This window comes from Neoarius graeffei, chromosome 12 (assembly GCF_027579695.1).
Source record: "Neoarius graeffei isolate fNeoGra1 chromosome 12, fNeoGra1.pri, whole genome shotgun sequence".
NCBI classification, from domain to species: domain Eukaryota; kingdom Metazoa; phylum Chordata; class Actinopteri; order Siluriformes; family Ariidae; genus Neoarius; species Neoarius graeffei.
The window spans coordinates 62,834,220-62,846,770 of NC_083580.1; the positions used below are offsets into that span (position 1 = coordinate 62,834,220).

The 12,551-nt window shown below is 40.5% G+C and overlaps 1 protein-coding gene across 2 annotated transcripts; it reads left to right on the forward strand.

Annotated features, from left to right (window-relative positions):
• Positions 1 to 433: 433 nt before the first annotated feature.
• Positions 434 to 2,456, forward strand: LOC132894971 (odorant receptor 131-2-like). Of its 2 annotated transcripts, XM_060935120.1 has the most exons (2): positions 434 to 448; positions 1,512 to 2,456. In XM_060935120.1, the coding sequence occupies exons 1-2, from the start codon at positions 434 to 436 to the stop codon at positions 2,454 to 2,456; spliced, it is 960 nt and encodes a 319-aa protein (XP_060791103.1). The 2 variants fall into 2 exon arrangements, with proteins under 2 accessions (XP_060791103.1, XP_060791102.1); XM_060935119.1 differs by lacking the exon at positions 434 to 448 and having other exon boundaries at positions 1,494 to 2,456.
• The last annotated feature ends 10,095 nt before the right edge of the window (positions 2,457 to 12,551 follow it).

Genomic DNA, 12,551 nt, shown 5'->3' on the forward strand with positions numbered 1-12,551 from the left:
CACCTGACTCTATCAATGGGATGACAATCAGGTGTGAGTGGGCACCCTGTTTTATTTAAAGAACAAGGATCTATCAAAGTCTGATCTTCACAACACATGTTTGTGGAAGTGCATCATGGCACGAACAAAGGAGATTTCTGAGGGCCTCAGAAAAAGCGTTGTTGATGCTCATCAGGCTGGAAAAGGTTACAAAACCATCTCTAAAGAGTTTAGACTCCACCAATCCACAGTCAGACAGACTGTGTACAAATGGAGGAAATTCAAGACCATTATTACCCTCCCCAGGAGTGGTCGACCAACAAAGATCACTCCAAGAGCAAGGCGTGTAATAGTTGGCGAGGTCGCAAAGGACCCCAGGGTAACTTCTAAGCAACTGAAGGCTTCTCTCACATTGGCTAATGTTAATGTTCATGAGTCCACCATCAGGAGAACAATGAACAACAATGGTGTGCATGGCAGGGCTGCAAGGAGAAAGCCACTGCTCTCCAAAAAGAACATTGCTGCTCGTCTGCAGTTTGCTAAAGATCATGTGGACAAGCCAGAAGGCTACTGGAAAAATGTTTTGTGGACGGATGAAACCAAAATAGAACTTTTTGGTTTAAATGAGAAGCGTTATGTTTGGAGAAAGGAAAACACTGCATTCCAGAATAAGAACCTTATCCCATCTGTGAAAGATGGTGGTGGTAGTATCATGGTTTGGGCCTGTTTTGCTGCATCTGGGCCAGGACAGCTTGCCATCATTGATGGAACAATGAATTCTGAATTATACCAGTGAATTCTAAAGGAAAATGTCAAGACATCTATCCAGGAACTGAATCTCAAGAGAAGGTGGGTCATGCAGCAAGACAATGACCCTAAGCACACAAGTCGTTCTACCAAAGAATGGTTAAAGAAGAATAAAGTTAATGTTTTGGAATGGCCAAGTCAAAGTCCTGACCTTAACCCAATCGAAATGTTGTGGAAGGACCTGAAGCAAGCAGTTCATGTGAGGAAACCCGCCAACATCCCAGAGTTGAAGCTGTTCTGTATGGAGGAATGGGCTAAAATTCCTCCAAGACGGTGTGCAGGACTGATCAACAGTTACCGGAAATGTTTAGTTGCAGTTATTGCTGCACAAGGGGGTCACACCAGATACTGAAAGCAAAGGTTCATATACTTTTGCCACTCACAGATATGTAATATTGGATCATTTTCATTCAATAAATAAATGACCAAGTATAATATTTTTGTCTCATTTGTTTAACTGGGTTCTCTTTATCTACTTTTAGGACTTGTGTGAAAAGCTGATGATGTTTTAGGTCATATTTATGCAGAAATATAGAAAATTCTATAGGGTTCACAAACTTTCAAGCACCACTGTAATTTATAAATGTAGTCTACTCTGTTTGCTGTTTTAAAAACCTGATCTTTAGGGAAGTGGTGTCTTTTTGGAGAGGCTTTTTCTTTTATTGTATATCTGTAAATATTGTGCAATTTATATTTTGTATTATACTATGTCAGTTACTAATGAGAGCAGTAGTGAGATTTTGTTTGTGCAACAAATATTTCAAGTTGCGATGGCTGAGGGACCGATAATGAAAATAGTTTTTTCAACCTTACTGGCAATATTCTTTATCTATCTAAATGCTGTCATGGTCTACACTCTTTGGAGCAAGGCTGTTTTTAAAGAGACTCCACGCTACATTCTGTTTACCCACATGCTTCTCAATGATTCGATTCAACTTCTCTTTACTTCCATGTTGTTCATCTTCAGTCTAGTTTTACTAAAGTTAATCAGGGTTGCTTGTGCTATTATAATTTTTGTTTCTGTTACAACTTTCCTTAATGCACCTTTAAACCTGGCTGTGATGTCACTTGAGCTTTATGTGGCCATCTGCTTCCCTCTAAGGCATGCTGAGATCGTCACTCATAAAAGAACTTGTATTGCTATTGGAGTTGTTTGGTTTATTGGTTCCATAAACTTTATAATTGATTTGTTTTATGTCGCAGTGATGGATTCTAAGTTTTTCACATCACAAATATTGTGTGACAGAAAAAGGCTCTTCATTAAGGAGTGGCAAGGAAATGTTTTACAGGGCTTTAGCATATTTTACTTTGTGTCAGTATCTGTGATTATCCTTTTCACTTATATGAGCATTGTGATCACAGCCAGGTCCATTTCCTCCAATAAAGACTCTGCTGAAAAAGCCCACAAGACTGTGCTGCTGCACCTCATTCAGTTGGGCCTGTGTCTTTCCTCTTTTCTCTACAACTTCATAGAGCGTGCTGCAGCAGAAGTTGGCAATAGTGCCCTCTTTTCGGACTTGCGCTTTCTAAATTATTTGTTTGTTCTGATCTTGCCACGCTGCCTCAGCCCACTCATCTATGGTCTGAGAGATGATGCTGTACGGCCTTTATTCATCTACTATTTCTGCTTTGTCACTGGCAAACGAAGGTCTACTGTCAATGTACACTGAATTACAGATATCAAATTGCATGCATCAACCTGTTAAATGTCATATTTTGGTGTTGTTAAGATATGAATGGTTATGCATCGCTTGTAACCCCACTCTGTTGAGGGATTTGTTTCAACTCTGTGTACCCACTCAAATATGGCTAACCACTATTAAATTGTCTTTTATTTCACAATTTAAAAAACATTCTCTGTTCTTCTGAACTGCTAATATACAATAAAAGTAGAGGAATAAGGTAAAGTAAAATTCAATAAATTTCTGATCTATCATTTAACATGACATAGCTTCTACTCAAGTAACAGTAGATAAAAGCTTAATGAAAATATACTGGTAATTTGCCCTTTTTGAGTCAATTAACTAATTGATTTATTTTTCCTCTTGTGAAAGTTTCTGAAATTTTGTGACAGTTTAAAATAATTTAGAAAGTCGTGCATTTTGATACAAGCAGCTTCAACAGATTAATTTCCAGGAGTAGACTTTTTGACCGAGAGGGATATGCTTCAAGAACAAATTAATGCCTTTTCAGATTTAATTGATCATTCAGTGTTAGATCAAATATATTTATTGGGCATCAACTGTGATTCATAACCGTGTTAAATAGTAGCATTATTTGTAGTTAACTCCTACCTGTATTTAACTAAGCTTTAATGTTTCATGAATATAAAGGGTTAAAACTAAGACACTATCTCTCTTTGGGGAAGAAATGATGTGCAAATCAATTTGATTTGACTTTTGGCATCAGTATTTGTTTTATCTTAAAAGACATATGAAGACAAGGATTCATGTGTATGGAGAGGTCATAAACTGTCCAAAATTATATAAACACTGATACCAAGCATAATATATGACTACAGTTTCCTTCTTACTGTATGTTTTCTATTATTATAAAAATCTTCTCTATACCGCTGTGGTATCAATTGCTATTTTATACATTGGCAGCTAATCAATGTGGATGAAAACCCACACATTTGCCAGCAAGGTTCCTGGAGCATCTGGCTGAGAAAAGAGGTGAGCAACGACAGAACTAAAAGTCATGCAGGCAATCAGATATAAAGAACATTGAACAAAGAAAGACCACAGTCATTAACGTGAACATGAATCACTGTGCAATGAATTCAGGCTTGTGGTCATTTAAATTATGCTACTGGTTTATATAGTGGACACATACAAAAATAATAATAACTGTGTGAGTAGGAAAAATAAATAAAAACAGATTGTGATACAATAGTATGGAGTGAACCTATTTAGTACTGGAGCTGAACAGCTTCACTGTTCCCAGCCTGAAGTGTCTCCCTTTGGCAGCATTTCACCATGAGCCCTTTCTCAGGGCGACCCTGCCCCTGTCAGATTTCCTTTTGCTAGGTGATCCCTAATCAATGGCACAGCTACCAAACATACACCTAACTCACTACTAGTTGATGTTGGGGAGCCAAATGCCAGATCTGGTGTTCATGTCTTTATAATCCACATGCAACTGCACACCTTTCCCATTAAAGCAGACTCAAAAGGCTCTTTCTGACTTTTCATAGTTCCTAGAACTGCTGGAGTACTCCCTTTTTGTGTGTCCTCACTGAGGGAACTGAGAATGATCACAGTTCTTAGAACATTATTTTGAGGGGTATTTGCTACTATTTTGAGGTACTCTCCCAGCACAAGAGGAAACATGAGTGACGTAAATGTACGGTGATTGGTCCAGATGTAGATGTATGTCAATTGGTTGAACATTTAAAAAATCTCTATATACAGGTGCATCTCAAAACATTGGAATATCGTGAAAAAGTTCTTTTTTTTTGTAATTTAATGCAAAAAGGTAAACTTTCATATATTCAATATCCATTACACGTAAAGTGAAACATTTTAAGCCTTTTTTGCTTTAATTTTAATTATTATGGCTTATAGCTCATGAAAATCAAAAATCTAGTATTTGAAATTATTAAAATATTTGCTCAGATCAATCAAAAAAGGATTTACAATCCAGAAATGTCCAACTTCTGATAAGTTGGTTCATTCATACACTCAATACTTGGTTGCAGCTCCTTTACTATGAATTACTTCATCAGTGTGGTGTGGCATGGAGGCGATCAGCCTGTGGCAATGCTGAGGTGTTATTAAAGCCCAGGGTGCTTTGATAGCGGCCTTCAGCTCATCTGTATTTTTAGGTTGGGTGTTTCTCATCTTCCTTGTGACAATACTCCATAGATTCTTTAATGGGTTCATGCCAGGCAAGTTGGCTGGTCAGTCAAGCACAGTAATATCATGGTCAACAAACCATTTGGTAGTAGTTTTGGCACTCTGAGCAGGTGCTAAGTCCTGCTGGAAAAGGAAATTGGCATCTTCATAAAGCTCATCAGCAGATGGAACATGAATTGCGCTAACATTTCCTGACAGACAGCTGCGTTGACTTTGGACTTGATAAAACCCAGTGGACCGACACCAGCAGATAACATGGCACCCCGAATCATCACAAACTGTCGAAACTTCACACTGGACTTCAAACACCTTGGATTTGGTGTGTCTTCCCTCTTCCTCCAGATCTAGTACTTTGATTTCCAAATGAAATGCAAAATTTCCTGTCATCTGAAAAGAAGACTTTGGTCCCCTGAGCAATAGTCCAGTTCTTTCTCTCCTTAGCCCAAGTTAGACACTTCTGATGTTGTCTCTGGTTCAGGAATGGCTTGATTTCAGGAATGTGACAGTTCTACCACATTTCCTGAAGATGTCTGTGTGCGATGGCTCTTGATGCATTGACACCAGCCTCAGTCACTGTAAAGCTCTCGCAAGTAAAAGTAGGGGAATAAGGTAAAGTACAATTCAATAATTTTCTAGTCTATCATTAAACATGACAGAGATAGTTTTTTTTTTCTCAAAAGACAGTACATAAAAAGCATCATTAACATCTACTGGTAATTTTTCCTTTCAGGTCAGTGAATTATTTTGTCTATTTTTCCTCTTGTGAAAGTTTCTGAAATTTTGTGACAGTTTAAAATAAATTAGAAAGTATTGCATTTTGATGCAAGTAGCTTCAACAGATTAATTTCCAGGAGTAGACTTTTTGACCAGGTGGCATGGTGACGTAGTAGTTAGCACTGTTGCCTCACTGCAAGAAGGTCTTGGGTTCAAACCCAGTGACTGACGAGGGCCTTTCTGTGTAGAGTTTGCATGTTCTCCCCGTGTCTGCGTGGGTTTCCTCCGGATGCTCCAGTTTCCCCCATAGTCCAAAGACATGCAGCTTAGGCTAATTGGTGGCTCTGAATTGACCGTAGGTGTGAATGTGAATGGATGTTTGTCTCTCTGTGTTAGCCCTGCGACGACCTGGCGACTTGTCTAGGGTTTACCCCGCCTCTCACCCATAGTCAGCTGGGATAGGCTCCAGCTTCCCTGTGACCTTGTGCAGGATAAGCAGCTACAGATAATGGATGGATGGATGGATACATTGGCAGGTAATTAACGTGGATGAAAACCCACAAGCTTGCTGGCAATATTCCCAGAGCATCTAGTTGAGATAAGAGGTTTGCAACATGGAATTATACTGTACAACTGAAAGCCATTTAGGCAATCAGAAAAAGAAAGACCACATTCATTAACATGAATCTGTTAAGTGTGTTGAACCAGGAGATCCGCTGTTTCACAGGCTGTGGGGAGTATGGGAATAGCCCCAAGTGAACTGCCTTAGAAAACCAGTCAACAGTGGTGAGAATAACTGTATTACCTTGTGAAGGTGGTAAAACAGTGACAAAATCGAGACTGATGTGTGACCAGGGGTGACTGGAGACAGGGAGCAGGCGCAGCAGGCGGGAGATGAGAGGACTTTCCTTGAGCACAGACAGTGCAAGCAGAGACATAAGCACAAGTGTCTGTCTCCATGGTAAGCCACCAGAAATGCCACTTGAGGAGAATTAGGGTGCAGTTCATCCCAGGATGCCAGGTGAAATGAAAAGTATGCACCCATTGGAGGACCTGGGAATGAGCATGGTCTGGGACAAACAGGTGGTTAGATGCTCTGGTTGCATCTGCTGTGCCTCTCTTACCAAGGACTCAATCTCCCAGGAAACTGCCACCACAACACCGGCTGAAGGGAGGATAGGATCTGGACAGGAGGGAGTCACATCAGCGACATGTTGGTGGGAGAGAGCATCAGGTTCCAAGTTTCTGGTACCAGGTCTGTTGGCAAGAATAAAGTTAAAATGACAAAAAAAAAAATGCCCAACATACTTGATGGGAGTTTAGACTTTTTGTTGTCTGGATGTATGCCAGGTTCTTGTGGTCAGTCCATCCCATGAATGGTTGTTCTGCCCCCTCTAGCCAGTGTCTCCACTCCTCTATTGCTAATTTAACAGCTTGCAGCTCCTCGTTGCCAACATCATGGTTGCATTCAGCTGGAGAGACGTTGAGCAAAGAAGGCACACAGATGGAGTTTCTGGTCAAGATCTGAGTGTTGGGAGAGGACTGCCCCTACTCTTGTGTCAGAAGCATCCACTTCAACAGTGAACTGGTGTAAATGATCAGGTTGGACCAGGATGGGAGTGGAGATGAAGAGACTAACTTGGAAAATCTGTCTTCAGCCCCAGGGATACAAGTGAACTGGGCAGAGGAGGAATTGAGTTGGTGAGAGGGGTTGCTACCTTACTGTAGTCTCAAATGAATCCACAGTAGAAGTTTGCAAATCTCAAAAATTGCTGAAGCTGCTTTCAGGTGGAGGGTCTGGGCCACTTTGCCATTGCTCTGATCTTTTCTGGGTCAGCCTTCACCTGCCTATTCTCAATAATTTAGCCCAGGAAGCTCATAGAATTAGCATGGAATTCACACTTCTCAGCTTTCACAAAAAGTGTATTCTCTAGCAGCCTCTGGAGAACCTGGCAGACACAATCAGACATGTTCTGAGAGAAGATCAGAATACTGTCAAGGTATACAAAATGGTTCACTAGGGAGCACTGGAGGAGGAAACCTCTGCATTTATCCATGTCTCCAGCAAAGGGTTCTAGGTCTGGAGTGTATGATTTTTTTTTTTGAGATCATGGTGAAATTGTTGTATTATTTAGCATGAATTTATGATTGACATACTTGGGATGTATTTTAACATCAAGCTCCTTAAGCTGAGCCTAAGTACATTGAGTTTAAATGTTTCGAGGACCTCATGTATATGCGATCATCTTGTCAAGTCAAGTCAACTTTATTTGTATAGCGCTTTTAACAATAAACATTGTCGCAAAGCAGCTTCACAGAATTTGAACGACTTAAAACATGAGCTAATTTTATCCCTAATCTATCCCCAGTGAGCAAGCCTGTGGCGACGGTGGCAAGGAAAAACTCCCTCAGACGACATGAGGAAGAAACCTCGAGAGGAACCAGACTCAAAAGGGAACCCAGCCTCATTTGGGCAACAACAGACAGCCTGACTATAATATTAACAGTTTTAACATGAGGACAGTTTCGTTGATGTTATAACTCTTCATTGATGGAAACTTGAGTGCAAAACTGTTCATGATAACTGCAGTCCTAAAGTTAGCAAGACGACTGTAGTCCTCAGCCATAAAAGCATTACTGTAAGAGTCCAGAGCATCCTCCAGGTATAACCCTCAACTGTCCTCATGGGGCCATCCTTCACAGGAGCGGTGCGATAAAACTTTGACCAGACACAGGGCACCAGGATGGATCAAGCAGGTCCGAAGGGCAGAAGAGGCCAGCATCTCAATCCCAGGACCAACATGTAACTCAGAGGGACAGATTGGGGGGGGGGAAGAGAGAGAGAAAGAAAACACATGTTGTTAGGTATGCCCTAAAAATGACAAGTATTAAATCTGTGTGGTAGGCTCGCAGAAACGAGAGTCTTTACATCAGGTATAACACACAACAATGGCATGTTAATATGGTAAAAAATATATCATGACCTGCTCTGGCTGGATGCTTGATTGGGTGATGGGAGCACACTCCTCAGCAATGATGAGATGCAGATGGGACCCTTAGGGCTGGCCAAGACAATTCAGTTACATTTCACCGGGTCTGAGACATGCGACAGAAAGTCTGACGGCCGATTCCCTGCAGGCTACGATAGCCAGTCGAGGTCTCCACCCTCTCCACCAAAAGATTTCCTGTTGACTCCATGTAACTCAGAGGGACAGATTTGGGGTGGGGGGGAGGGAAAGAAAACACAGGTTGTTAGGTATGCCCAATGTCACCTGAATAAGTAGGAGCAGTATACATATTGCACCGAGTACAAGCAGGGACTCCGGCAACTAACTATGACAGCATAACTAAAAGTAGAGAGCCAGAAGGTAACACAGGCATGAGGGAGCCCCGGGACATAAAGCAGCCAGCCACTACACCATCAACAAACTCAAGTGAGCAAGCGAGTGGGGACTGACAGCATCCATACATCCCAGTTTACCAAAACACTCTATGTCTGAGGACCCTCTAGATCTACACCTTTACCTCATAAACACCATTAACAAAAGGCTTGACTAAACAGATATGTTTTCAGCCTAGACTTAAATGCTGAGACTGATTCCCGAACATTACTTGGAAGGCTGTTCTATAACTGTGGGGCTTTGTAAGAAAAGGCTCTGCCCCCTGATGTAGCCTTCACTATACAAGGTACCAGCAGATAGCCTGCACCTTTTGATCTAAGTAGGCGTGGCGGGTCATAGAGGAGCAGAAGTTCACTCAGGTACTGTGGTGCGAGACCATTTAGTGCTTTAAAGGTCAATAGTAGTATTTTATAATCAATACGCAATTTGATTGGGAGCCAATGCAGTGTGGATAAGACAGGCGTGATGTGGTCATATTTTCTAGTTCTAGTAAGGACTCTTGCTGCTGCATTTTGAACTAACTGGAGCTTATTTATGCACTTATTGGAACATCCAGACAGTAAGGCATTACAATAATCCAACCTGGAGGTAACGAAACATGGAGTAGTTTTTCTGCGTCATGCAATGACATTAAATTTCTTATCTTTGCAATATTTCTGAGATGAAAGAAAGCTATCCGGGTGATGTTATCAATGTGAGTTTCGAATGAAAGACTGGGGTCAATAATCACTCCGAGGTCTTTTACTGCTGCACGTGAAGAAACAGAAAGGCCATCCAGAGTCACTGTGTAATCAGAAAACTTACTTCTAGCTGTATGTGGTCCTAGTACAAGTACTTCAGTCTTGTCAGAGTTAAGCAGAAGGAAATTAATAAGCATCCAGTGTCTAATGTCCTTAACACATTCCTCAATTCTATTAAGCTGGTGTCTCTCATCAGGTTTTGCAGAGACATACAACTGTGTGCCATCAGCATAACAGTGGAAACTAATACAATGTTTACAAATAATATCACCCAGAGGTAACATATATAGAGAAAAAAGCAGTGGACCCAAGACAGAACCTTGTGGAACACCAAACTTTACCTCGGTACGTCTAGAAATATCACCATTTATATCAACATACTGATAACGATCAGTTAGATAAGACCTGAGCCAGGAGAGGGCCATTCCCTTAACTCCCACAACATTTTCTAGTCTATCCAGAAGAATGGAATGATCAATGGTATCAAATGCTGCACTAAGGTCAAGCAACACAAGTAGCGAGACACAGCCCTGATCAGACACCAACAGTAGGTCGTTTACTACTTTAACCAGTGCTGTCTCTGTGCTATGATGAGGTCTAAATCCTGACTGATACATTTCATGGATGTTATTCCTATGTAAATATGAGCATAACTGCTGTGCCACAGCTTTTTCAAGGATCTTGGAGATAAAGGGGAGGTTTGATATTGGCCGATAATTGGACAGCTGACAGGGATCAAGGTCAGGTTTTTTAATCAGGGGTTTGATAACTGCTAGTTTAAAGGATTTGGGTACATAGCCAATCGTAAGAGAAGAATTTATTATTTTTAGAAGCGGTTCAATTACTCCAGGCATTATCTGTTTGAATAGATGTGTAGGTAAGGGATCTAGTACGCAAGTTGAGGCTTTTGATGTAGAGATTAATGAAAGTAATTCAGTGTCTTTAAGGGGAGTAAAACATTCTAACTGATGATCTGATACAGTTATATAGTTAACTACAAGGTCACTTTCATTGTCTGACCTTAAATTAGTAGTTAAATTTTTTGTCGGATATTCTCAATTTTGTCATTAAAAAAATTCATGAAGTCGTTGCTACTACATACTGCAGGTGTGCATGTGTCGATAGTGGACTTATTCCTGGTTAATTTTGCTACAGTATTAAATAGGAATCTAGGATTATTTTTGTTATCTTCTATTAGGGAGGAGAAATATGTTGATCTCGCAGCACTAAGAGCTTTTCTATACTTCAGGAAGCTCTCCTTCCAAGCTAATTTGAACACTACCAATTTTGTTTGACGCCATTTACGTTCCAATTTTCGAGTGGTCTGTTTTAATGTGCGAGTGTTATCATTATACCAGGGTGCTAATTTTTTGTCTCTGACCATTTTCCTTTTTAGAGGAGCTACATTATCTAAAGTATGGCGGAATGTTGACTCTAAGCATTCAGTTGCCTGATCAAGTTCTGCAGGGGGTGACAGTGACCCAATCAAAGTTGACAACTCTGGGAGATCATTTATAAAGCTCTGTGTAGTAGTTGACGTGAAAGTACGTTTAATACAGTAGCGTGGTGAGGTGCATATATTATTACTCAGACATATCTTGAATGAGATGAGATAATGATCTGAGATAACTTCAGACTGTGGAAGTATGACTATATTGTCTACGTTTAATCTGAATGTTAGTATTAGATCAAGGGTGTGACCACCATTATGGGTCGGTCCTATGACATTCTGCTTAATCCCGACTGAATCTATGATGGACACAAACGCTGTTTTTAAAGGGTCTTCTGGGTTATCGAAGTGAATATTAAAATCTCCGACAACTAAAGCTTTGTCTAAGGAAATAACCAGATCTGAGATAAAATCTGCAAATTCAGAAAGAAACTCAGAATATGGCCCCGGGGGCCGGTAAATAATAAGCAATGGAATTAACTGGGTAGACTTATTTTTCGAGGCTACATACATTATATGAGTATGAAGAACTTCAAATGTATTAAATTTGTGTTCTCAATCACTGATTTTCATTGTAAAGGCATTTCGCATGACAAACACAGACTCGTCATCAAGTAGTAAAACACTTAGAATGCCATATGGTAAATAGTGTAGTGTTGGTCAATAACGAAACATGTTGTCTTCATTTAGTTTCCTTTATTTGGAACCCTATAACATGACATGGCATGCACGCCTGGTTGTAATCTAACTGAACTCTCCCGGCCCCCGTAGCTCGCGTTTTATAACTATACTACATTTTCCTCCCCTTGTAGATTTTAACTCATAACCTAAATAAATTCAAACTCACTGAGACCTAAAAACATTTCAACATTAAATCTTGTATTATTTAAATGCTTCTAAACAAGCCATTAACTTATTATACTTAAACAAAAATAAATTCTGTGAGCCTACAACCCCAATTTTTTTTTCTCAAGTGCTACATTCTATAACGAGCTGGCTTCTTGATAACCCTCCCAGATCTGGTGGTAAGTTCATCTGGAGGTTTCGGTTCTGGGACCGTGACAGTCTCTTGTGGTATCTCTGCAGTCGGCAGGTGTGGTGGCTGTAGTGTATCCTTGGGTACTCTTATGTCCACGTCCGGAATCTCTGGTTCTGGGATGCTGACCTCCAATGGCATGGGTGCATGTCGGAGGTGCTTGACATTCCTGTTCACATGACTTCCATTGTCAGTATTGACTAGCTCAAAAGAAGTGTCAGAGGTACTTCTCAGTATGACATAACGCACATCTTTGTATTTTGAATCCAACTTGTTGTTCTCCAGGTTTGCAATGTATACAACGTCTCCTATCTTAAAACTGTGTTCTTTTGCTCCGTGTTTCTTATCAGCATACTCTTTCATTTTGTTCTTGTATTCGTCATGATGCTTTCTGATGTCGCTGTTCTCATTTTCTTCCTCTTCCCAATTTGGTAGTTTGGTGCGCATATTCCTTCCAAAGATGAGATAGGCTGGGGTTTCTCCTGATGCTCTGTGAGTGGTCGTACGATACGCCATCAGGATCTTTGACAGTTCTTCTGTCCCATTCTTTCCCTTACACGTAGATGC